Below are 20,808 nucleotides of genomic sequence, written 5' to 3'. Positions count from 1 at the left end.
TGTAGTGATCGTTATGAATAGCACTGAATAGAGTCTACTTTAGTTCATTTTTTCGTAGAAAAAATAAATGGCTAATTAGACGATCAGAATTAGCATTAATATTAACCATAGCTATTGGATTTGGAGGGTTGATCAAAGCAATAATTGCTTTAACCGTTGCATGTCTTGTAAATTGGAAGATTAACTGATCAACTCTTTGTTAGATATTTTGAATTTTAATTAAATAACGAAATTATGCTTGATTTGAAATGAATATTAACAATATTGACCATTCCGATCTCAATATTTTATTTATTTAGACAAAAATGTATATATTTTCAATATTTACATATTGTAATATTTAGAATAAAAAAGACAAGCTTAAACAATTTCATGGTACATTTTCAGCATCCTCATTATTCTGATTTCAATCCGTTTTTTGTATTGAATTGAATCATTGCGTCCGTTTCTTGGAAATGAGAGCTTTTAATCAATTCTTGAAAATGGCTGGCTCAAAGATGATTCATTTGATTTAACAATCTTATCCTTTCATCTTAAATGGACGGGAATCTCAGCATCTTTGATAAACTTGGTTCTATCCTGCTCCTTGAACTCTTCCTCCACCTCCAGAACCACCTCTTCCTCCACCTCTGTGACCTCCACGATGACTGTCATGGCTTTGATAATGGTGGGGTTGTCGGTAACCAGACTGTTGGTAATTATCTTGATATTGGCCTCTAGGCTGATTTGAAGAGTGGTAACTTTTATCACTAGAGTGTGGTGAGAAAAATTGAAAGAAAAAATATGGTTAAATACAAAAACACCTCTTCCTCCACCGCGAGGTTGTTGTCTCTGATTTTGCTGTTGTTGAAATGTTTCTTAAGGTACAGGTGGCTAGTGTAAAAAATAAAAGAAACATTAATATTTTTCCAATGAAAATTCAATGAAACATACTTGCTCTTGTGGTCTTCCTCCTCTATCTGGAACATGACGATCAAGAATTTTTGAAGTGAAATCCGCTGCTGTTTACCAACATTGGCCATTCCTTTAGTTTTTGGTGTTTCGTGCAGCCAAGCTAACATTAGATTTAGGAATTGTTCGTAATTTTCCATACACTGTCAAATAAAAGTGGTCCACCTGAGTCACCAGCACATGAGTCAACTCTACCACTTCGAAAACCAGCACAAAGCATATTGTTAGAGATGAAATAGTCTTCATAAACATTGCGACAGTCACTTATATTGGCAATGGGAACGCGAGCTTGATGAAGCACATCAGTACCAAACATGGCTGAGTTTTTTTGCTTTCCCCATCCTAATATTGTTCCCAAAGAGTCAATTTCAATTTCATCTTTACGTGATGGAAGGCAAGCTGTGGCAACATATTTTCCCAATTTAAATGGAGTTTTCAAATGTAATAAAGCTTTCATTCTTTAATGCTCTCACCCTCTTTTGGGTTAAATTTTAATCCACTTTGATTTTCCTTAAATTACTAATGAGCTAATATCTTATTTTTTATTTATCCTAGTATCTATTGAAGTATTCATTGTTGATTTATCCTTTAGATTAATTTAACTTGGCCTCGAGAAAGGTAAAGATTGCTTTTTTTGGTGATAAAGCAATAAAAAAATTGATTTGACTGTTTTCTTTAATTGACTGTTACTTTGGTGGAGTGTGTGTGTGCTTTTTCAATTCCAGAATACTTCCAAGATGACTATTCTTTCTAGTAAAAAGGAAAGGCGAGGTGATTGTAAGACTGGAAATAATGGTGAGCCAAATCTGGAAAAGGATCATTTGCCTGGTAATATGGGCCATCCTCACATAGCTCCTGGTTTACATCATCATGCTTCACCACCAAGATGGTCCCGTTCAAATGATAGGTTTCCTGGTTCTCCCGGATCCTCAGGAAGTCAAGTGGAATCTGGATCAGATGGTACTCTAAGATCCACAACAGATGGTGGTGTGCATTTATCTCCTCATGATGCTGCTAGTTCCCATACATCTCATTCATCTCCTATGATAGGAGTTGCCCACTCACCTCATCCAGCTCATGGTTCTAAAAGAAGGGGACGAGACATGACTAGATATGGTTGTGGTGTTGGTTATTCCTGCTGCCGTAATAATAAATCTGTCTGTTGCTCGTCCACAGCCCCCCTCAAAAGTCCGAAGACTAGTATCAAAAATGGGGTTAAAAGAGACTGCTCGGGTGATTCTTCGGAAAATCTTAATGGAAGCAGAGGTAATTCTTCAAGTTCTGTTGGTTCTTCAGTTGATTTGTCTGGTTCCGTAGTTGACCCTGGACCTGTTCCTCAATCATCCGAACCTATTGATGTTGAGTCTGATCCATCTCTGGTGATGATGACTACTTTTCTCAATATGTCACTGAAGACTTCAAGGCTTACATTCAACGTAAAAGTTTAGACCATGCCCATGGTAATCACGTCGAGATTCAGGCCTTGTCTGAGATGTACAACAGACCTATTGAAGTGTATCATTACAATACCACTCCAATCAACATATTTCAAGGTTGTCATCAAACAGAAAATGAACCGATTCGACTGAGCTACCATCAAAATATTCACTATAACTCGGTTGTCAACCCGTTCAAACCGACCGTCGGTGTTGGTCTTGGGCTTCCTGCTTATAAACCTGGAATCGCAGAGAAAAATTTGGTGGACAAAGCTTTAAGAATATCAGAAGAACATGAATTGGAAAAGGCAATGTTAGAAGATAAGCTGAGAGCTACTGATTGGGAGGCAACAAACGAGGCAATCGAGGAACAAGTTGCCCGTGAATCATATGTTGAATGGCTGCGGGAAAACGAGAAAAGAGCAATGAAGAAAAAATCAAAATTAACAGCAACAGCAACTGCGACTAGTAATCAACAACAGATCTCATCAAGTCCTTCTCGGTCAAGTCCTAAAGCTAGCTCGAGTGGACTAAATAATAACGATTCTCGTGCACCAAAAGACTTTGGTCTTGTTGAAACTGCATCTTTTGTAAATCAATTCACCCCTCAGTTATTTGGTTAGTATTTGATACTTATATTCTCGAAAAATGTTACTATATAATTCATTTTTTGTCTTATGTGAACACAGGAATATCTGATTGGGACACAACAGAGGAACAGGATATCATTGCCCGAGTATTGGCTCAATCACAGCAAGAATATCTTGACTCACTAAAAAGAAATGTAAATAATAACAATAACATCACCAACTCGTCAACTTCAAGTACATTATTATAACCATTAGAGCAAGGAAGGTGATCATTTTTTTGCCATTAAAAAAAACTACAAAGAATGGCAAGGGAATCTAAAAAATAATTCAATTCAAATGAAAAAAGGATCAGAATCAGAATAATGAGGAGGCTAAAAATGGTACATGGAGTTATTTTATGCTTCATCTTTTTGATTATAAATATATTATATAAATATTATGAAAAAATATCTCTTTCTGTGTAAATAAAGAAAAATACTATTGAGATTGGAATTGAAATGTAGTTATTATTTATTTTTCAACTAAGATCATCAACTAGAAAATGAACTTGGTTTGGGAAATAAAATTTTCTATAAAAAGTAAAATAGATAAGTTCGATTTTGGGTTAAACGTGTCGCATTCTGAGACCACAAATTTCAGATAGCTGAAACTGATTTTTTGTCCATAAAATTTGTTGGTACATATCAACAAGCATACACTTTTTTCAAATTATCAATAGATCGCTTGATTTTGGACATTAACCCAAAAACTTTGATCGTGAATATTTCGACAATGGTTTTACTTAAAATTTCCATTCTTTGCCCAAAAGTTTGGAGTTGAATTTATGGATTTGGAACAGATTTGGCCTCAAGCTGATTACATAACTCTTCATGTTCCTCTTATTGAATCCACTCGAGGATTAGTTAACTCAGTTACCTTGAACAAATGTAAAAAAGGAGTCAAAATCATCAATTGCTGTCGTGGTGGTACTGTTGATGAGAAAGCCCTCCTGGAAGCATTAAACTCTGGACAAGCTGGTGGAGCAGGTCTTGATGTTTTTGAAGAGGAACCATGTAAATTCAATGAGCTTCTGGAACATCCTAAGGTTGTTTGTACTCCCCATCTTGGTGCAAGCACTAAAGAAGCACAAATTAAAGTTGCAGAAGAAATTAGTCTTCAATTTTTAACTTTGATGGACAGTGATTCACTGAACGTTCCTGGTGCCGTCAATGGTAAACAAATATCTCAAGGATGATGAGCATTCTTTCTGAAATTGAATATCTCGATTTATGTGCAGAGCCATACAATCCAATCGTTTTTGTTCTCATTTTGATTAATCGCCTTTCTGGACTGTATTTATTATAATAATAAATACATTATATTAGCAATTTCCTCTCTGTTCATTATTCCAATATTCATTTCACGGTTTTGATATATTGCTCTTTTTTATAATCTATTTTAGTGCTAACATAAAAAATACAAAATCATGCCCTTGTAATAATCAAAGTAAAATCATTCCATCTGATCAACTAATTTAATGAGCAATAGAGTTAAGATCTTATAATTTTCGTATTTTGGGGAAGTTATTGGCATTTATAAATTGATTACTAGAAGCAAAAATTCGACTGATAAATCGACAATAAATTGGTTTAATAGTTAGATAATCAATTGATAATTTCATAGATGATGAGTTGCTAATCAAAAGATGATAATCACCTCGACACTATCAAATAATTTTTCTTCGCTGCTGATCAACCCGTTTTATTGATTTTGCTACAAATATTGTAATGATTATAAACATCGGCAACAAAATTATTTTATTTTTGTTTATTTGTTTTGACTTCTGGTAGTTTAGTTTTTGATGGTTGAGTCTTTGATAGGTCAGTTTTTGGCATTTGAGTTTTGGATAGCTGAGTCTTTGATGTTTGAGTCTTCATTGGTTCAGCTTTTAATAGCTGAGTCTTTGATGGCCCCGTTTTTGGTAGCTGAGTCTTCGATGTTGCAGTTTTTGTTAGCTTAGTTTTTGATTCTTTATCTCTTTTTAGTTTGGTTTTTGATTTTCTGATTTGGCTTTGTGATTTACTCTTAAGATTAAGACCGATATTCGACTTGGACTTCAATAGAATACTGCTTTTTATTTTAGATTTCGGTTTGTCACTGACAATTACTGATACTAATGACAGGGAACTTGAAACCATTTGGGCCTTTACATTTTTCTTTCCTACATCTGATGAAGCATAATATAAACCAAGATTATCTGAGTGAATCCCAGGTGGATATTCTGTTGATTTTTCAGCCAATTTTCCTGTTACTTTTTTCGATTTAGATTTTGGTTTCCTGAAACAAGATAAAAATTAGATAGTAAATAATTATTTGGACCACATGAATACATTCAACTCACTAAAATAAAATAGTCTGACTCGGTTTATCAAGACAATTTATACTTACAAGGCACAAAACATAGAAATGAAAACACTGGCGACGACCAAAAATAGTGTTGCTGCGGCAAATATAAGATGTAAATCGTCTGATGCCTTGGGTTTTGCAATGGTTTTTGTGCACCCAAAAAGCTTACAGTTGTTCAATTCACAGTTTTTAGGCACTTTGATTAGACAATCACACTCTTCTTCATGTTCAACAATACCATTTCCACAATACGGTCGACTGGTATAGTTTGGGAGTGTTTTAAAACACTTACTTGATGAGTAACTTTGTCTGATATTGTCAACAACACAGGAGATATATTCATTTTTAACGTAAGACCAATCTTTGGTAGCTAATTCATGGTAACACTCGAGGTTACATTTGTTACAAGCTGGTTTGTCTGCATTATACAGTTTAGAAAGCACGTTACCGGCCAAATATCGGATATTTGTCCCATAACTGTTTTGTTGATTATTCCAGAGGAAATAAAGGGATTGACTAGGATGATAACTGCCATCGATTTTGAAGATTATTGTCAATGAAAATTATTATAACAGGAAAACCAATCTCTAATTAATCCAAGGATTACTAACACCGGTAATTATATAGTTTTTGTAAATTGTCACCTAATGACGATGATATTATCAGCTATGTCGATGGATTACACGTCTGATCCATTTTACAAAATTAGGCACTTTAGCATAAATTCCGTACTTTTCTTTTCTTCCACATCCTTCACCAAAACTTGTGATACCATAAATAACCCAACGAGATCTTTTTTGAAATAAAAGTGGTCCACCTGAGTCACCAGCACATGAGTCAACTCTGCCACTTCGAAAACCAGCACAAAGCATATTGTTAGAGATGAAATAGTCTTCATAAACATTCCGACAGTCACTTATATTGGCAATGGGAACGCGAGCTTGATGAAGCACATCAGTACCAAACATGGCTGAGTTTTTTTGCTTTCCCCATCCTAATATTGTTCCCAAAGAGTCAATTTCAATTTCATCTTTACGAGATGGAAGGCAAGCTGTGGCAACATATTTTCCCAATTTAAATGGAGCTTTCAAATGTAATAAAGCAATATCAGAATCGACAGTTTCTCTATCAAAGGATGGGTGTATGAAGACATGATCAACTTTAATTTCTTGCTCAGTTCCTTCATTGGTCATTAGGTCATGTTCACCAGCACGAACATATAACTTTCGACGAACACAATGAGCTGCAGTTAAGACAAATTGTGGTGTAATTAGTGTTCCACCGCAAAATGGTTCCCGATAGTGGTTAATTAAAGCTACCTGCCAAGGCCAAGTACCCTTAATTGCTTCACGGCCTCCAATTATCCTCAATCTGGATGAGATATCTTTGATTTGATTTAATCCACAGTTTTTTAGTTCAATTTTCTGCAAGAAATAAAAAAATTAAAAAATTGAAACTTAATTTTGTCATCAAAATAAAGAATATTAATTAAAAAAAAATAAAAACAATTAAATCAAGATTAAAATGGAAAATGAAAACTTACCAATCGAGCTCGTGTTTCATTATTTTTTGGGCTAACAATTGGTTTAATAGTTGCACAAAAACATGAATGCCATGTAAAAGATAACAGAATATACAGTGAAAACATTACTCGAAAAGATAACCAAGTGATCATCATGCTGAACTATTTACTTTTGAACTCTTCTTTCGTATTCGACCACAACTCTCCACTTTTTTTCTCACTCGTTTTCTTCCTCCTCTTATTATTCTGCTTCTCTTCTTTTCCTCCAGAGCTTTGGAAGATGTTGATAGAGATGCACCTGGCATCAACACACAGAATACTAACTGCTAATCTAGAAGATAAACAAAGTCTAATTACCCTGAGAATGACCCTTAACTCGGTGATAAACAAGAGACCCTAAAGGTAGGCAATGTTAAAGTTAAATGCACATGCACCATTGTCACTGCTAGGAAGAAAGCTTACATATGGTCAAAGTGGAGAGGGAAAGAGAGAAATAGAGAAAGGGAAGAGGGAAGAGAAACTGTTTGTTAACAAGTTTGTTGAGCTATCAGCGAATACGCTTGATGTTATGAGTTGTCAGGCCAGGATGGACAATATTAGAATCGAAGATTTTTAAAGCAGCAAGAACATTTTTCGTCAATATATTGTTATCAACAAGACGAAAGAGAAAATAATTTCACAAGTTATAAACCAATAACAATTAATTTACAATGTTTTGTTGATTACAGTGTTAATTGATTAACTACAACACTGTGGATTTATGTCGGTAAACAAGTAATAACTGGGTTGATGATGTGTTGATTAGGATGATGATGGCGAAAATAGCAGAAGAATGAGCATGAAGAGTAGTAGCACTTTTTTGTTAAAGTAACATCTTTTTTAAAAACTGTGACAATTTTTGCTGACATATGATCGACATTAGGTGTTTTCAAGGTTTAAAAATTATATGTAATCGGTTAATTAATGGTTGGTTAGATGCTTGTAAGATTAACGCACAATTAATTTTAACAGGAAACCATAACCAATCAGGAAATTCTAGATGCATTACCGATCAATTTGGTGAACAAAGGAATTTACGTAAGGCTTTAGATAGCTGGAAAATGGCATTTGTTTAAACTTTTGGTAATTAACAATGTATTAATATTTAAGCTTTTTTAGTCCAAGAAAAATAAGCTTTCTTTAAATTCTTTCCAATGTGATTTTCTTGATTAATCCAATTGTGTAGTCTTTCAAGTCGAAACGTCAAAGAGTATGCAAACAGCGGCAACACTAATCCTCAATTTAGACCCATAATCAATGGATGGTGAACATCGGTCGGAAATTTAGATGCATTAACAGGCTTAATAGTGTGTAAATTAATCCAATTTCACAGATCAATAATGGTTGGAATCAGAACTAAGCTTTTAAGCATCCTTCTTTATTTAGCTTATTTACCCGCGAAAAAGTCAAGTGCTTCTTGCAAACGATGGCCATACTCTGGATGAGCTGTTTTCACGTGATGTAAGAATCTTTCTTGAATAAATTTTTTAGCATGTCTCAAGTGAGTACTTAAATTGTAAATCAAGTGATCCCGATCTTTTGGTGCTAATGCTTCCCAGAATTTTGTAACCTGTGAATGTAATTAAAAAATGTTGGTTTACCCTTATTAGAAAATGCTGTTAATATAAAATAAAATTTCCAAACATGGTTATACCTGAGAATAGTTATCATCATGAGTAGAATCATATCTTTTGACTTCAACATAAGATGGTAGTTTCCATTTACTTGGTTTTTCTGTTTCAGCTTCCTTCTTGAAATCAAATGAATTTGGAAAGTAATTGGGTCCTTTGCCTCCATTATCATCATAACAGTAACCACCATCTCGGATATTTGGATAAACAGAATCAACTGAAGGTTTATTAACAGGAATTTTAAAAAAATTGGTTCCAAGTCTGCAATAAGATTGAAAAAGGGAAATTAAATCATTAAAACTTGAAACCTTTTTAATCAATCGTCTAATGATTATATCTACCTGTAACTTTGAGCTTCTTGGTAAGCAACTAATCTTCCTTGGAGAACCTTTTCTGTTGATGGTTCAATTCCAGGAACAAGATTGGCTGGATTGAAAGCTAATTGTTCAATATCAGCAAAAAAATTCTTTGGGTTATGTGTTAATACCAATTTACCAGCTTCGATGAGAGGGAAATGTTTTAATGGCCATAACTGTGCACAAAAGAAGTAATTAGACAATTGTGAGAAAAAGTAATTTCAAAATTTCTCATTCAAACTATTTAAAGCCAATCAAACATATAATTTTTTCACCTAACATCGGCAGATACAACTGATTTTACAAAATCTCCAGACATCTATCAATCTATCAATGTAAATCTAATGAATAGGAGACAAATAAGGAATAATTGATCTCATTCAACTGAACATATTGCTTATTGTTTTGTAGACTAAAGAGAAGGTCAATGTGTAATTAATATTTATCTCAATTGTTTAACATTATACCAATCAAATGCTATTTTTAGGTGAATTAGAGATTTGAGTCTAATTAGAGTAACGAGTTATTTTTTTCAATTGTACAATGCACAATCAAGGAATTGAACAAATTGAAAGAGTCCGGCATTGAAATAATCATTTGACAGTTTTACTATTACATAACATTTAATTATCAATTAATTATAACTATTGGCCACGGGAACGAAGGACAATATAATTAATTCAGAAGTGTCAGTATTGAGTGATCACAATAGCTTATATGAAGTTAATTAAAGAGTTAATGTTGAACTGTTTTTCGGGTAACTTATCCTTGTTATAACCCTATCAAGGCTTACATCGACAGTAACATCAAATTATCGCTGTTCAGTTCAATAAATTATTTAATGAAATCGGATATGCTAATGAAATGATACTCACTTTTGTAGGATCAAAAGGACTATGTTTCCATTTATGAGCTTGCTTTTGAGTCATAACTTGGATACAAACTTTCCAGGAAGGATAACTACCAGCAAGAATTGCTTTGAATAAATCTTCAGTGGCATAATCAGGATTAGATCCTGCCAATTTAGTAGCTACGTCATTGGTTAGATTACGAATTCCTTGATTAGTTAGAACATGCCATCTTCCAAAGACAACTTTATCATATTGATTAACCAATTTAAAAGTGTTTAAACTAAATCCATGCATATGTCGATATCCATCTGGTGTACCAAGATCAGTAAATAGATACGAAGTTGCATGTAGAGTTTCAGGTAAAAGGGAAATATAATCCCAAAAATAGTCGAAATTGATTAGGTTTGATTGTGGATCTTTCTTTTGACTGTGAATGAGATTAAGAAATCGTAATGGATCTCTTACAAAAAAGACTGGAAAGTTTAACATCATTAGATCAAAATTTCCTTCATCAGTGTATAGTTTAACAGCAAATCCTCTAGGATCACGAACAGTATCAGATGATCCTTTACTTCCAGCAACAGTTGAAAATCTTACAGCAACCTTAGTCCTTTTACCAAACTTGGAAAGGAAAGAAGCTTTAGTGAAAGCAGTTACATGTGGATTGGTCACTTCAAAATAGCCAAATGCCCCCGCTCCTTTGGCATGGACAACTCTTTCTGGTATTCGTTCTCGAGTAAAATGATTGATTTCTTCAAAAAAGGTAATATCTTCCATAAGAAGAGGACCCTTTTTACCAGCAGTTAGAATATTGATCTTCTCGTGGACTGGAGCTCCACCAAATCGAGTATAATGTTTACCACTAAACGATAACGGATCTGACATAAACTCATCATCAACAGTCTCATGATATTTGTTTTCTTCCGCGGTTAGATTGAAAATTTCAGCAGGACTACTGTTTGGCAAAATTAGTTCTGGTAAGTCATCAAACTAGCAAAAGTATTGTGAGAAAAAAGAGAAAAATTCAAGATGAAAATGGCATAGCTTAACTGCACTAAAGGCACTAACAGTGAGGAATAAATACTTACATGGTTATTCAATGGTGAAGTTATCGAAGGTGATGGATGTTGTGGTTTTAATGGAGATGTCTCATTCTTAAGACTATTAGTTATTGATGCAAAAGATACCCAAAGAATGGTCGTAATAATAGATAACTTGAGACAAACTCGCAATGCAATCATGATAATTGATAGATATTATTATTAATAGATGACACAACAATTCAGCATTATTAAGAGTTTAGTTGAATAATTGATAATCTTTGGTCATATCCAAAAGACAATGATAGTCTCGGTGAAATCACAAATCATTTCAATGCGCGTATTACGAGTAAAACTTTAGTTCCCATATGATCGGAGTTACCATTTGATAAACTTGCAACTGGATTCTTCGTTGATTTGACACCGCAATACATCCTCTGATACAAAACAACTAGCAATAATTAATATCTATAAAATCACACATGAAAAATCTTCACAAACAAAAACTGAAACATTGTTGATAAAAACAGCATTGAAAATATGTCCAGTAAAGAGAATGATCAACTCGGTTGTAAAAAGGATAGCAAACGATTAAACGGAGTGGCAACTAATTTTAATGGTGTTGACATGATATTAATTGTCCAAGGATTGAACTGAATGTAGTCAATTGATAAAGACAACAAAAGATTAAACACATTAGAACATTAAACAAGTCGATTGTCTCAAGGTGATTTCTCTTTCTTTCAAATCTTTCTTTTCAATCTTTTCTCCCCTCTTTCACTTTCCCTCTATTTAAATTTGTCTCCCTTTCTTTATTTTTTCACTCCGATTAGCTTTTGAATTTCTTTTTTTAACCGACTTTCTTTGTCTTTGTTTATCAATGCTTTATTAAACCCTATTGTCTTCCATTACTCCTTATTTAATTTAACTGGTTCAATAATCTTCTTTTTCTCGCTAAATTTCACTCATTATCCTTGATTGAATCACTGCTAATATTGATAAAATATTGAAACAAAAGAGTGTTTGAATATCTTAGCAAACCGTTAAAAGACGTGGAGCTTACTTTCACTTGATTTTTCAAGGTAAGTGATGACATAATTTTTGGAAATAAAGGGTGTCAGAAATAAAATGCTTGAAAGGTAGAAATTGAACTAAAAATTATTGGCTTTAGATAATTTTGGTTAAACAAATGAAAACAATTTGAGATAAGATGATTTTCTGCGACATCTTTGAGGGAAAAAATGAAGATTTAATTGATTTTTTATATGATTTTTTATATAAATTGCTACCTTCTCATAGTGTACATTCAATATGCTTCAAGTCAATACGTTAGACCTCCAGATAATTTAGCAGCTGCTTTTGCCACTGAATTAAATTCATTAAATGTAACTAAACCAGCCTTCAAAATCAAAGGAATCTCACAAAAATTGGATAATTATTACCATGTTGGTGTAGTTTTTTGCTATAGCAATAACAATAACACAGTAAGTAAGAAATTAAATTAATTATGACAAAAAAACTATGTTATCCATGACAACATTCAACTCCAATTTTAACCTGTAACCTCATCTTTTCATAGCTTACTGGTGGAACAATACAAACCCAATCTGGTATATCAACACTTTGTGCACAATTGTCTGATCAAATTGATGATGCAAATATACTTTTGAAAACATTTAAAATTGCTCTCTATTTAATAGATTGCTTTTTAATACAAAGCGCCTTTCCTGGTTCCTTATATGACTTGGATATTGTTACTGGTGTAACCAAAAATTTACAGACAAAGATTGGTTTTCCTGTTATAATCATTTTCATTGACAATAATCTTCAAAATCGATGGCAGTTGACATTCGACTATAATTATCATCCTTGTCAATCACTTTATTTCCTCTGGAATAATCAGCGAAACAGTTATGGGACAAATATCCGATATTTGGCCGGTAACGTGCTTGTAATCTTGGTTTATATTATGCTTCAACAGATAAAGGAATGAAAAATGTAAAGACCCAAATGGTTTCAAGTTCCCTGTCATTAGTATCAGTAATTGTCAGTGACAAACCGAAATCCAAAATAAAAAGCAGTATTCTATTGAAGTCCAAGTCGAATATCGGTCTTAATCTTAAAAGTAAATCACAAAGCCAAATCAAAAAATCAAAAACCAAACTAAAAAGAGATAAAGAATCAAAAACTAAGCTAACGAGAACTGCACCATCAAAGACTCAGCTACCAAAAACGGGACCATCAAAGACTCAGTTACTCAAAGCTGAGCCAGATAAAGCTCAAACATCGAAGACTCAGCTATTAAAAACTGAACCAATGAAGACTCAGCTATCAAAGACTCGACTATCAAAGACTCAACTACCAAAAACTGGACCATCAAAGACTCAGTTACTCAAAGCTGAACCAATGAAAACTCAAACATCGAAGACTCAACTACCAAAAACTGGACCATCAAAGACTCAGTTACTCAAAGCTGAACCAATGAAAACTCAAACATCGAAGACTCAACTATCAAAGACTCAGCTATTAAAAGCTGAACCAATGAAGACTCAGCTATCCAAAACTCAACTACCAAAAACTGGACCATCAAAGACTCAATTACTCAAAGCTGAACCAATGAAGACTCAAACATCGAAGACTCAAATGCCAAAAACTGACCTATCAAAGACTCAACCATCAAAAACTAAACTACCAGAAGTCAAAACAAATAAACAAAAATAAAATAATTTTGTTGCCGATGTTTATAACCATGACAATATTTGTAGCAAAATCAATAAAACGGGTTGATCAGCAGCGAAGAAAAATTATTTGATAGTGTCGAGGTGATTATCATCTTTTGATTTTACAACTTGATATTTGCAGTCTTGGAATTGATTGCTGATAATTGATAACATTATTTCTTTAGAAACAAGAATCAAAGAGTTTCAACCTGGATTCCAACCATTGATAGTTCTGTCTTGTATGAAAGACTCTGTTTTTAGAGTATTTCCTATCTTCTGTGTTTGCTATATTTAATTTTTACTTTTTCGCTTATTATCAACTGATTTGATTTGATGGGTGAATTAGTTAGTTGTTTCTGTTTAAATTTTCGCTCAATTTGACTTGCTGCACAGATAGGAATTATAAAAGTGCATTCGTTTATAATTTACAGTTTGATAGGTTTCAATAAACATGTACTTATTCATTGATGGAGGAAATACAAGTAGGAAGCTAACAATTTTGTAAAATTGTTTACGCTACAATCAAACCAAGTGTCCAATATGTATGTTCAAATTTCCAAATTTTTAATTTTCTTTTTCTTTTCTACCTTTACAACAGGCAAATCTACTGTTTCAAGGTTGGCTCCAAATGACCAGATCAAGAAGAAAAATAACGGAAATTTAATCATGTTTTTCTGTTAATCGTTACAGTTTAATAAGCTGAATTAAAACAGGTAAAAAATGGCATCCTTTTAAACCTTTGATGCCCTTGAGTGAATTTCAAGGATAATCAATGAATTTGATTTTGAAATAAAGTGAACGGGCTGTTGCTAAATTGATCGAGCTTAAGCAATACAAAAATCAATCGGAATCTTATTTTTCATTTTACATTCATTTTGTACTGAATTTCTTTATTTAACATTTATCTCTTAGGTTATGGATGCAACCGGAAAATTTCATTATCAAAATCATAAGTCGGCTCAGACTAGGATTATCAATTTCTCAAGCTAAGACTGGGAATGACCCTCCGATGAATATCTGATAACTAACTGTTCATGATTCGCTATCAAAATACCCAAAACAGTCATGGAATGACACAAGAATACTGGTGCTAATGAAATAAAATGACTGAAAATCTCAAATTTCGTCAAATTGAGGTAAATTGTAGATTGGTTAGTAAATGCCATTTGCACCATTTACCAAAGTAAATGCAAATACACGGGAAACTAGTAAAGTATCCCTTGCATTTCAGGCTATTTAAAGGTGTAGGTTACTTGAAAATTACATTCCAAGCTCAAGAAAAAAAGCAAAATGGCAGAGAAACAGGTTAGAATCTCGATATTTTTTGTCTATTCTGACTTGTTCTACATATAATATTTGCCATCTTTTTCACACTTTCTTGCTTTTTCTTTTTTTTCAAGGTTACTGGAGGTGTTGAAAGAGGTGCACCTGGTATTAGCACAGAATGCTTTCTAATCTAAAGATAAACAAGGGCTAATTACCTTGAGAATGACCTAAACACGAGAAGCCCCAAAGGCAATGTTTACCCATACACTGTTATTGTCGCCAGTATGGCTGGCAAAACTGGTCTTCATATGTTTACGGAGGGGTAGAGATGGACAGAGAAGACTGTTTGTCTCCAAAAACAAGGTTTTCAAGTTTTAAGGCTGGACAGGTCAGTTTCTAAAAATGAGAATAAAGACTTTTGAGACAATGAAAACAAAGGTACAATGGAAGCTTTTTGTTAAAGTCTTGATGTCCAGTCAACACTTTGGAAGACGAATTAAGTTGTTGGATCATACTGGATGCTAGGATCTTTACTCGAGATTATTGAAACTCTCATCGATGGTTCCAATGAAATTGATCAATTATTACATTATACGAGCAAGAACTGCAAACTCACTGTACTTCAATCAGCCATCAATAAATCTTAAAATTCCTGTAATCGTATAAGAAACTAATGGTATCTCTTCAAATCCTCCATTAAGATGGATCAAAGATTTGGCTAAAAACATAAATCAAGAGAAGCTAATTTTTGATCAATATTAATATCCATTGAACCATTATTGGCAACAATTATTAAGATGTGATATATATTTTGTACATTAGTGATTATATCAAGTTACTTTTTTGGGTTTTTAATGTACAATATTTAACTTTACCTAAAATGTATCTTTATTTTTTACTAATCATTTTTCCTAGTTTTACAAGTCAGCAATCTACATCTATTAACACCAGTACTCCCGGTCCAACTAGCACATTAAATCCAAAAAATCCAACTCCATTTGAGTTTGAATTTCGCTCATTGAAAATTGTGAAACCTTCGGTTGCCATAAAAAATTTAACTCGCCCATTGGATGACTTCTTCCATATCGGTGTTTATTTTGTTTTGCATAAAGATCAAACATTTGTAAGTATCGATTAAGACAAGATTGTTATACCTTCCAATCAATCAATGATGATAATAAAGTTATTTTTCAATTCCAGAGTAACCCCAAAACAACAATTAAATCATCACCAGAATCATTCTTAACCAAACAAATCGCGGAAGCAAACAAAGTTTTGAGCAGATATACAATTGCACTCTATTTAATTGATTACATATTCATTCAAAGTCCATTTCCATCTCCAACATATTATAATATTTACAAACGAGTAACTAATATTTTGAGTACCACCATTGGTTTCCCTGTTATAACAATTTTCGTTGATGAAAAAGTTCCAAATCAATGGCATGTAACCAAAAATAATACTTTTGCGCCTTGTGGGCCAACTTTTTTTCACTGGAATCCTACTTTAACCAGTATAGATCAAACCACGAATGAGACCAGAAGAATCCGTTTTTTATATGGTAATGTGATATTTAAATTGTTCAATAGCGATACCGCAGTGTGCACACTTTGTAAGGATGCATGCTTTAAAGAATTGGCTGATAAGCAATGGACAGAGGTCAAGTTTTACCACTCGGAATGTTTGCATCAGAATATGCGAGAAAGCTATTACCTTGGACCATTCACTTGTTTCACTGTGTTACCAATGTTCACCCGCAGACCTCATTGTGGTAATGGTGTTATAGAGGGAAAAGAGCAATGTGATTGTATCGGTCCTTGTGGTCATTGTCGCTTCAATTGTACCTTGAAACCCCGTAAACAGGTAAATTTGCTCGAAACAGAGAAATATTTTGCGTCTTTAAAAGATGTTTTAATTTGCTAAATACATTTTTTCAATTTTTATCTCTATTCGACAGAGTGCATCTTCTTCTTTTATTACTCCTAGTTTCAAAATAGCTGTGTTAGGAGTTGCTTTCTTGGCTCTACTTGTTTCTGGTACATTCCTGCTTCTACGTGATTCAGGAAAAATTTTAGCATTCTTTGGAAGTCCAACGCCCATAGATCGATTCAGACCGGATCCTCAACAACAACAACAACAGCAGCAGCAGCAGCAACTACAACAACCGCCTGAATTACAGATGAATAAATCGAAGGCTTGAGTAAGATGTTTGCTTGAACCATTGTAATAATAGAAGGATAATACAATTATCATGTGGTCACCAGATTGTAAAGATTAAGCCAATTCTTTGGAATCGGCATTAACTTAACTCAATCAAAGACAAAAGCGTACGATCTGAGGCATCTGTAAATGGCTTTGACTAATTTTGTTAGAATATGATTGAAATGTAATTGACAAAAAATTGACTGATCTTAATAGTTTTGTCGTACATCGTGTTGCATCTTGAAATACATTATTAAGTTTGCACTTTGATATTTATAATATTTAGATGTTTTATTGCATCTTAATGAAAATTTATTGGTAAATTAAAGCTTAAACTTGATTGATACATTTATGATTGTAGTTACAATGAATTAGTTTAGCTGTAATGGGTAAATAAACCTTTAAATGGACGAGCTAAACAATGACAATGCGTTCAATAATTAGACAAATAAATTGTTCAAATTATCGAAAATTTGATGGTAATAGCAGGATTGAGAAGATGGTAGTAGTTGCCTTTGCACTGTCAAAACAGTTTTACTCTTTTGTCGCCTTGTAACTCTTTTTGATGCTCATTTCTTGTTGGATTTTCCAAAATTTCGGAAACGGGATTGACTTTTATGAAATATAAATACTGTTCAAAAATATTTCATGTGAAAATTGTTAGATGATAATTAATGTTAAGATTTCATATGGACAAATACAGTATTTCCTGGACATAGGCCCGCTGATGATAAAGAATCGTTTTCAGAGAATTCTTTCAGATTTTTCTTTGGAAAATTAATAACCAGATCATAATCGGTCATGCTATACCCTTTAGAAGAAACGTAAAGATATAATATCTAAGAAAGAGAAAAAGAAATAAAAAATTATTAATAAGATGTCATAAGATGAATGATTGATCGATTTGAAATTTGAGATTAGCTTTATTCGTACATTGCTAATAGCAACTATTTCCAAATCAGAAATAAATTTTTCACTGTGGTTGATTCGGTGATTTCGACCACATCTAGTGATTAGCGATAACAACCATTCACATAAGTACATTCGCCTGTACTTGGCTAGGATGAATATATGAATCATTATTATTAAACCACTGGTGATAAAGTTTGTCAAGCTCAGAGAGCTCAGTGGTTAATTTTTTTAATCAAATCGGCATTTATCATGCCAAGTCAATTAAAGAAAATGGACTGAAACTATTCCAAGAGCTGATCAAAGATGTATAGGAATTATCAACTTACTTTTAAAGGAGATTGTGAAGGAAATGATTTACGTTCTCGTTTACCATCGGGGAACCGAATAATTATGTCTGCCGAACTACTACTTTCAGGAACTAAATACTTTTCCCATGACTCTGGACTTGGAGGTTTTTCTTCAGGTTTATCTTCAACTAAAGAGTTCTTTGGTTCCTTCGGAGTTTTGCTGGTGAATCCTGTTTCGGTATCAGAGTCAAATGTTTCGAGTTCACTGTCATCATCGGAGTCATCGACTTTACAATTATTTAAACCATCAGGTTTACGATTTTCCTCCAACGAAGCAGCAATAGCGGCTCTTAACTGCATTTCTTCAGTTTCTTCATATGGATTTGGCTAAGAGAATTATTGATGAGTATATTGTTAATTTTAGTCATGACGTAACAGAAGCAAATAAGCATTACTGCATTACGAAAATATCAAAATGAAAGATAATAAGGACAAACCTTTCTAGGAATAGAAAGTAATGGAGCATGTTCTACAGGGGCACTTGGGCCATTCGGTGAGGGATGTTCCATCAGAAATTCTGTGATAACCTCGCAAAAAGAGACCGCATCAATTGTATTTGACCAAGATCTCATTTTTTCTCCTGTAAAAATCGGACAAAGTGAGTTGCAAAGCTTTTGAGGGATACCTGACTATTTCAAATACATACCTGTTCTAGGGTCCAAAATAGCTATATACGGGAATTGCATAACATTATAAAATTGCATGTACTTGGATCCTTCATAACTGTCGTGATAAATCTGAAATGAAGCAAAGAGAGAACAGTGTTAGCCAATGTTGATTGTGGAAAAGTGACAAAATAGTTCTTACTTGCCAAAATACGAAGTGTTCTGAAATAATTTCTTTGACTGCTGTGTTACTCCAAAGATCTCTATTCAGCACTTGACAAGCGAATTCTTGTACGTTCTGGAGATTAACCATTAACCATTTATTGGATTGAGAAGCGAAATCTCTAGCCTAAAGTAAGAAAGATGCATTTGTTAGTTAAAGATTTCATTAATTTTAAAGAAACGACATTTTGACTCTCAGATAAAGACGATTTTTCAAAAGATGAATACTTGAGTAAATAGAAAGCGATAAGGTTGGATATAAATAGACAATAGATGACTCTATTGTTTCAATAAAAGTTAAATTGAGTGCCCATACGCGTAAAAAGATTTAAAATGAGTTATGATAGATAGCTTTCTCATATCAGATATCCAAATACTTTAAATGTGGTAAACTGTAAGATTTGTAGTGCAAGTCTCAACAGTTGAAAGATGATAAAAGATAATATTCAAAGGCTTAGTTTCTAACTTGGATGTGATTTTCAAGTGTTGAAATCTATGTGTTGGGATACAAAACAGATTAGAGTTTGGAGAATAGCCTGGAAATTCTAATATATACTCTATATTAAATAAGTTATATATTAACTGTACCTGGTCCATGGGTCCTCTGAACATGAGATCCAATGGAGGACGGAAAAGTTCTTCTAAGGTTCTTCTTTTGTTGTGATTAGTGCTAGATGTTGCACTTTCTCCTTCTTCAAGCCATCCTGTAAAGCAGATAAAAATAAAAACAGTGTGAGTGGGAAATAAAGAATCCATAGCGATTAATGTCATAAAGAAATACATACTAGTCTCAGCACGTAAGTTGCGAAAACCATCAAACACAGAATGTGTATGATTACGAGGTCTATGGTTATGGAATCCGTCCTCTACAAGAACTTGTCTCACAGGAGGAATAGGTGGACGGACAGAGTCACTGGATAAAGATAGAGGAAATAAAATTAGTAAAGTTAAGAGTGTTTTACAAATTGAAACCACTCAGATTGTGGTACAGTGATCACTGAACATGGGAATATTTTCAGTGATAGAAAATATAAATTAGTCTACTCAACTCATCATTTAATAACGATGTTGATGGAGTAGATATTCCACTAGTTCCAATGGCATTTGATGATGAGGTTGAAGTAGATGAAGAAGATGCTCCTAGAGCGGAATCAATCAATCTTGTTAGATTATTGTTTCTTCCACTACCACTGCCAGCAATGGTATCTTCTGAGGAAGGTTCTGTGGTTGGTATTACATCAACAGGTTCACCAGTGTCAATACCATCAACGTGCATGTTGACGGCTAGTTCGATGTTCCAATTGCATGCTTCTAAAGTAACCTTTGCACGATTCTCTGTCGCACCTAGAACAAAATAGAGGGTTTAAAATGGAAGAAGAAAGGTTAATTAAGAGGACCACAGTGATAATAACAAATATATGAACGAATTAGAAGATTCAAATCATGATAGTTACCAGTGAAATTGCAGAATTGTTCAATGGCTGCCTGCTTCTCTTCAGCAGACATACTCATTGAGCCTGATGAGCTCATTTTGGTCACAAAGAAAATAACAATAACAGGTAAAAATACCAATTAGTTTATTTATGATAGTAAACAATTTGAACAATTTAACTGACACTATTAAAATTTATTACAAAAGCTAATCATTCAATAATAAAAACTTCTTTCTCCCTCACCAAAAAATCACAACTAAACTCTTCTTTCTCTTTCTCTCTTTGCCTCTTAAACAG

The 20,808-nt window shown here is 33.4% G+C and overlaps 7 protein-coding genes and 1 pseudogene across 9 annotated transcripts; 4 read left to right on the top strand and 4 right to left on the bottom strand.

Moving 5' to 3' along the window:
* Positions 1–434: 434 nt before the first annotated feature.
* LOC149094006 (uncharacterized) lies at positions 435–1,551 on the bottom strand. Of its 2 annotated transcripts, none has more exons than XM_089268462.1 (2): positions 934–1,069; positions 435–749 (listed from the first exon to the last, which is right to left on the bottom strand). In XM_089268462.1, the coding sequence occupies exons 1-2, from the start codon at positions 1,059–1,061 to the stop codon at positions 575–577; spliced, it is 303 nt and encodes a 100-aa protein (XP_089124588.1). In that variant the 5' UTR covers positions 1,062–1,069; the 3' UTR covers positions 435–574. The 2 variants fall into 2 exon arrangements, 1 of the variants encoding a protein (XP_089124588.1); XR_016199338.1 differs by having other exon boundaries at positions 734–873; positions 934–1,551.
* LOC107362138 (uncharacterized) lies at positions 689–17,386 on the top strand. Its single transcript, XM_025160469.2, has 4 exons — positions 689–863; positions 15,703–15,910; positions 15,988–16,653; positions 16,748–17,386. Exons 1-4 carry the CDS (start codon positions 784–786, stop codon positions 16,988–16,990), a joined length of 1,197 nt encoding a protein of 398 aa, XP_025016237.1. The 5' UTR covers positions 689–783; the 3' UTR covers positions 16,991–17,386.
* On the top strand, positions 1,689–3,469 carry LOC149094005 (OTU domain-containing protein 5-like). Its single transcript, XM_089268294.1, has 3 exons — positions 1,689–2,217; positions 2,319–3,005; positions 3,077–3,469. The coding sequence occupies exons 1-3, from the start codon at positions 1,689–1,691 to the stop codon at positions 3,223–3,225; spliced, it is 1,365 nt and encodes a 454-aa protein (XP_089124420.1). The 3' UTR covers positions 3,226–3,469.
* LOC112538678 (D-3-phosphoglycerate dehydrogenase pseudogene) lies at positions 3,686–4,344 on the top strand (annotated as a pseudogene). Its single transcript, XR_016199337.1, has one exon. The product of XR_016199337.1 is annotated as a D-3-phosphoglycerate dehydrogenase pseudogene (transcript).
* LOC107371919 (trypsin-like) lies at positions 4,748–7,187 on the bottom strand. The gene is made up of 3 exons (XM_025160482.2): positions 6,906–7,187; positions 5,405–6,786; positions 4,748–5,293 (listed from the first exon to the last, which is right to left on the bottom strand). Exons 1-2 carry the CDS (start codon positions 7,038–7,040, stop codon positions 6,025–6,027), a joined length of 897 nt encoding a protein of 298 aa, XP_025016250.2. The 5' UTR covers positions 7,041–7,187; the 3' UTR covers positions 4,748–5,293; positions 5,405–6,024.
* Positions 7,494–11,537, bottom strand: LOC107362106 (catalase-like). The gene is made up of 5 exons (XM_015929115.3): positions 10,850–11,537; positions 9,786–10,751; positions 8,896–9,086; positions 8,578–8,815; positions 7,494–8,493 (listed from the first exon to the last, which is right to left on the bottom strand). The coding sequence occupies exons 1-5, from the start codon at positions 11,000–11,002 to the stop codon at positions 8,311–8,313; spliced, it is 1,731 nt and encodes a 576-aa protein (XP_015784601.1). The 5' UTR covers positions 11,003–11,537; the 3' UTR covers positions 7,494–8,310.
* On the top strand, positions 11,743–13,608 carry LOC149094004 (uncharacterized). The gene is made up of 3 exons (XM_089268461.1): positions 11,743–11,883; positions 12,101–12,285; positions 12,381–13,608. The coding sequence occupies exon 3, from the start codon at positions 12,791–12,793 to the stop codon at positions 13,520–13,522; it is 732 nt and encodes a 243-aa protein (XP_089124587.1). The 5' UTR covers positions 11,743–11,883; positions 12,101–12,285; positions 12,381–12,790; the 3' UTR covers positions 13,523–13,608.
* LOC107362116 (UBX domain-containing protein 7) lies at positions 17,265–20,760 on the bottom strand. Its single transcript, XM_015929135.3, has 9 exons — positions 20,533–20,760; positions 20,128–20,422; positions 19,864–19,991; positions 19,667–19,782; positions 19,059–19,205; positions 18,898–18,988; positions 18,689–18,831; positions 18,231–18,578; positions 17,265–17,831 (listed from the first exon to the last, which is right to left on the bottom strand). The coding sequence occupies exons 1-9, from the start codon at positions 20,606–20,608 to the stop codon at positions 17,670–17,672; spliced, it is 1,506 nt and encodes a 501-aa protein (XP_015784621.2). The 5' UTR covers positions 20,609–20,760; the 3' UTR covers positions 17,265–17,669.
* Between the last annotated feature and the right edge of the window lie 48 nt (positions 20,761–20,808).

The sequence above is a fragment of the Tetranychus urticae genome, chromosome 2 (assembly GCF_039701765.1).
Source record: "Tetranychus urticae isolate SD_2017Ah chromosome 2, NJAU_TeUrti_SD_1.0, whole genome shotgun sequence".
NCBI classification, from domain to species: domain Eukaryota; kingdom Metazoa; phylum Arthropoda; class Arachnida; order Trombidiformes; family Tetranychidae; genus Tetranychus; species Tetranychus urticae.
The sequence above is the reverse complement of the archived record's forward strand: the minus strand, read 5'-3'. Positions and strand labels throughout refer to the sequence as shown.

What these genes read in the sequence shown, in the direction of transcription:
- LOC107362138 (XM_025160469.2), top strand. Translation starts at nt 784, where the DNA reads ATGGTTAAATACAAAAACACCTCTTCCTCCACCGCGAGGTTGTTGTCT. An exon ending in TTGTTGAAATGTTTCTTAAG is followed by an intron (nt 864 to 15,702) that starts GTACAGGTGGCT and finishes CATTTTTCCTAG; the next exon opens with TTTTACAAGTCAGCAATCTA. An exon ending in TGCATAAAGATCAAACATTT is followed by an intron (nt 15,911 to 15,987) that starts GTAAGTATCGAT and finishes TTTCAATTCCAG; the next exon opens with AGTAACCCCAAAACAACAAT.
- LOC149094006 (XM_089268462.1), bottom strand. Translation starts at nt 1,061, where the DNA reads ATGTTAGCTTGGCTGCACGAAACACCAAAAACTAAAGGAATGGCCAAT. An exon ending in GAGGAAGACCACAAGAGCAA is followed by an intron (nt 750 to 933) that starts GTATGTTTCATT and finishes ACCACACTCTAG; the next exon opens with TGATAAAAGTTACCACTCTT.
- LOC149094005 (XM_089268294.1), top strand. Translation starts at nt 1,689, where the DNA reads ATGACTATTCTTTCTAGTAAAAAGGAAAGGCGAGGTGATTGTAAGACT. An exon ending in AAATCTTAATGGAAGCAGAG is followed by an intron (nt 2,218 to 2,318) that starts GTAATTCTTCAA and finishes GATGTTGAGTCT; the next exon opens with GATCCATCTCTGGTGATGAT. An exon ending in ATTCACCCCTCAGTTATTTG is followed by an intron (nt 3,006 to 3,076) that starts GTTAGTATTTGA and finishes ATGTGAACACAG; the next exon opens with GAATATCTGATTGGGACACA.
- LOC107371919 (XM_025160482.2), bottom strand. Translation starts at nt 7,040, where the DNA reads ATGATGATCACTTGGTTATCTTTTCGAGTAATGTTTTCACTGTATATT. An exon ending in ATGAAACACGAGCTCGATTG is followed by an intron (nt 6,787 to 6,905) that starts GTAAGTTTTCAT and finishes TATTTCTTGCAG; the next exon opens with AAAATTGAACTAAAAAACTG.
- LOC107362106 (XM_015929115.3), bottom strand. Translation starts at nt 11,002, where the DNA reads ATGATTGCATTGCGAGTTTGTCTCAAGTTATCTATTATTACGACCATT. An exon ending in CTTCACCATTGAATAACCAT is followed by an intron (nt 10,752 to 10,849) that starts GTAAGTATTTAT and finishes TACTTTTGCTAG; the next exon opens with TTTGATGACTTACCAGAACT. An exon ending in CAAGAAGCTCAAAGTTACAG is followed by an intron (nt 8,816 to 8,895) that starts GTAGATATAATC and finishes ATCTTATTGCAG; the next exon opens with ACTTGGAACCAATTTTTTTA.
- LOC149094004 (XM_089268461.1), top strand. Translation starts at nt 12,791, where the DNA reads ATGAAAAATGTAAAGACCCAAATGGTTTCAAGTTCCCTGTCATTAGTA.
- LOC107362116 (XM_015929135.3), bottom strand. Translation starts at nt 20,608, where the DNA reads ATGAGCTCATCAGGCTCAATGAGTATGTCTGCTGAAGAGAAGCAGGCA. An exon ending in CAACTTACGTGCTGAGACTA is followed by an intron (nt 19,783 to 19,863) that starts GTATGTATTTCT and finishes TCTGCTTTACAG; the next exon opens with GATGGCTTGAAGAAGGAGAA. An exon ending in TACTTTCTATTCCTAGAAAG is followed by an intron (nt 18,579 to 18,688) that starts GTTTGTCCTTAT and finishes TAATTCTCTTAG; the next exon opens with CCAAATCCATATGAAGAAAC.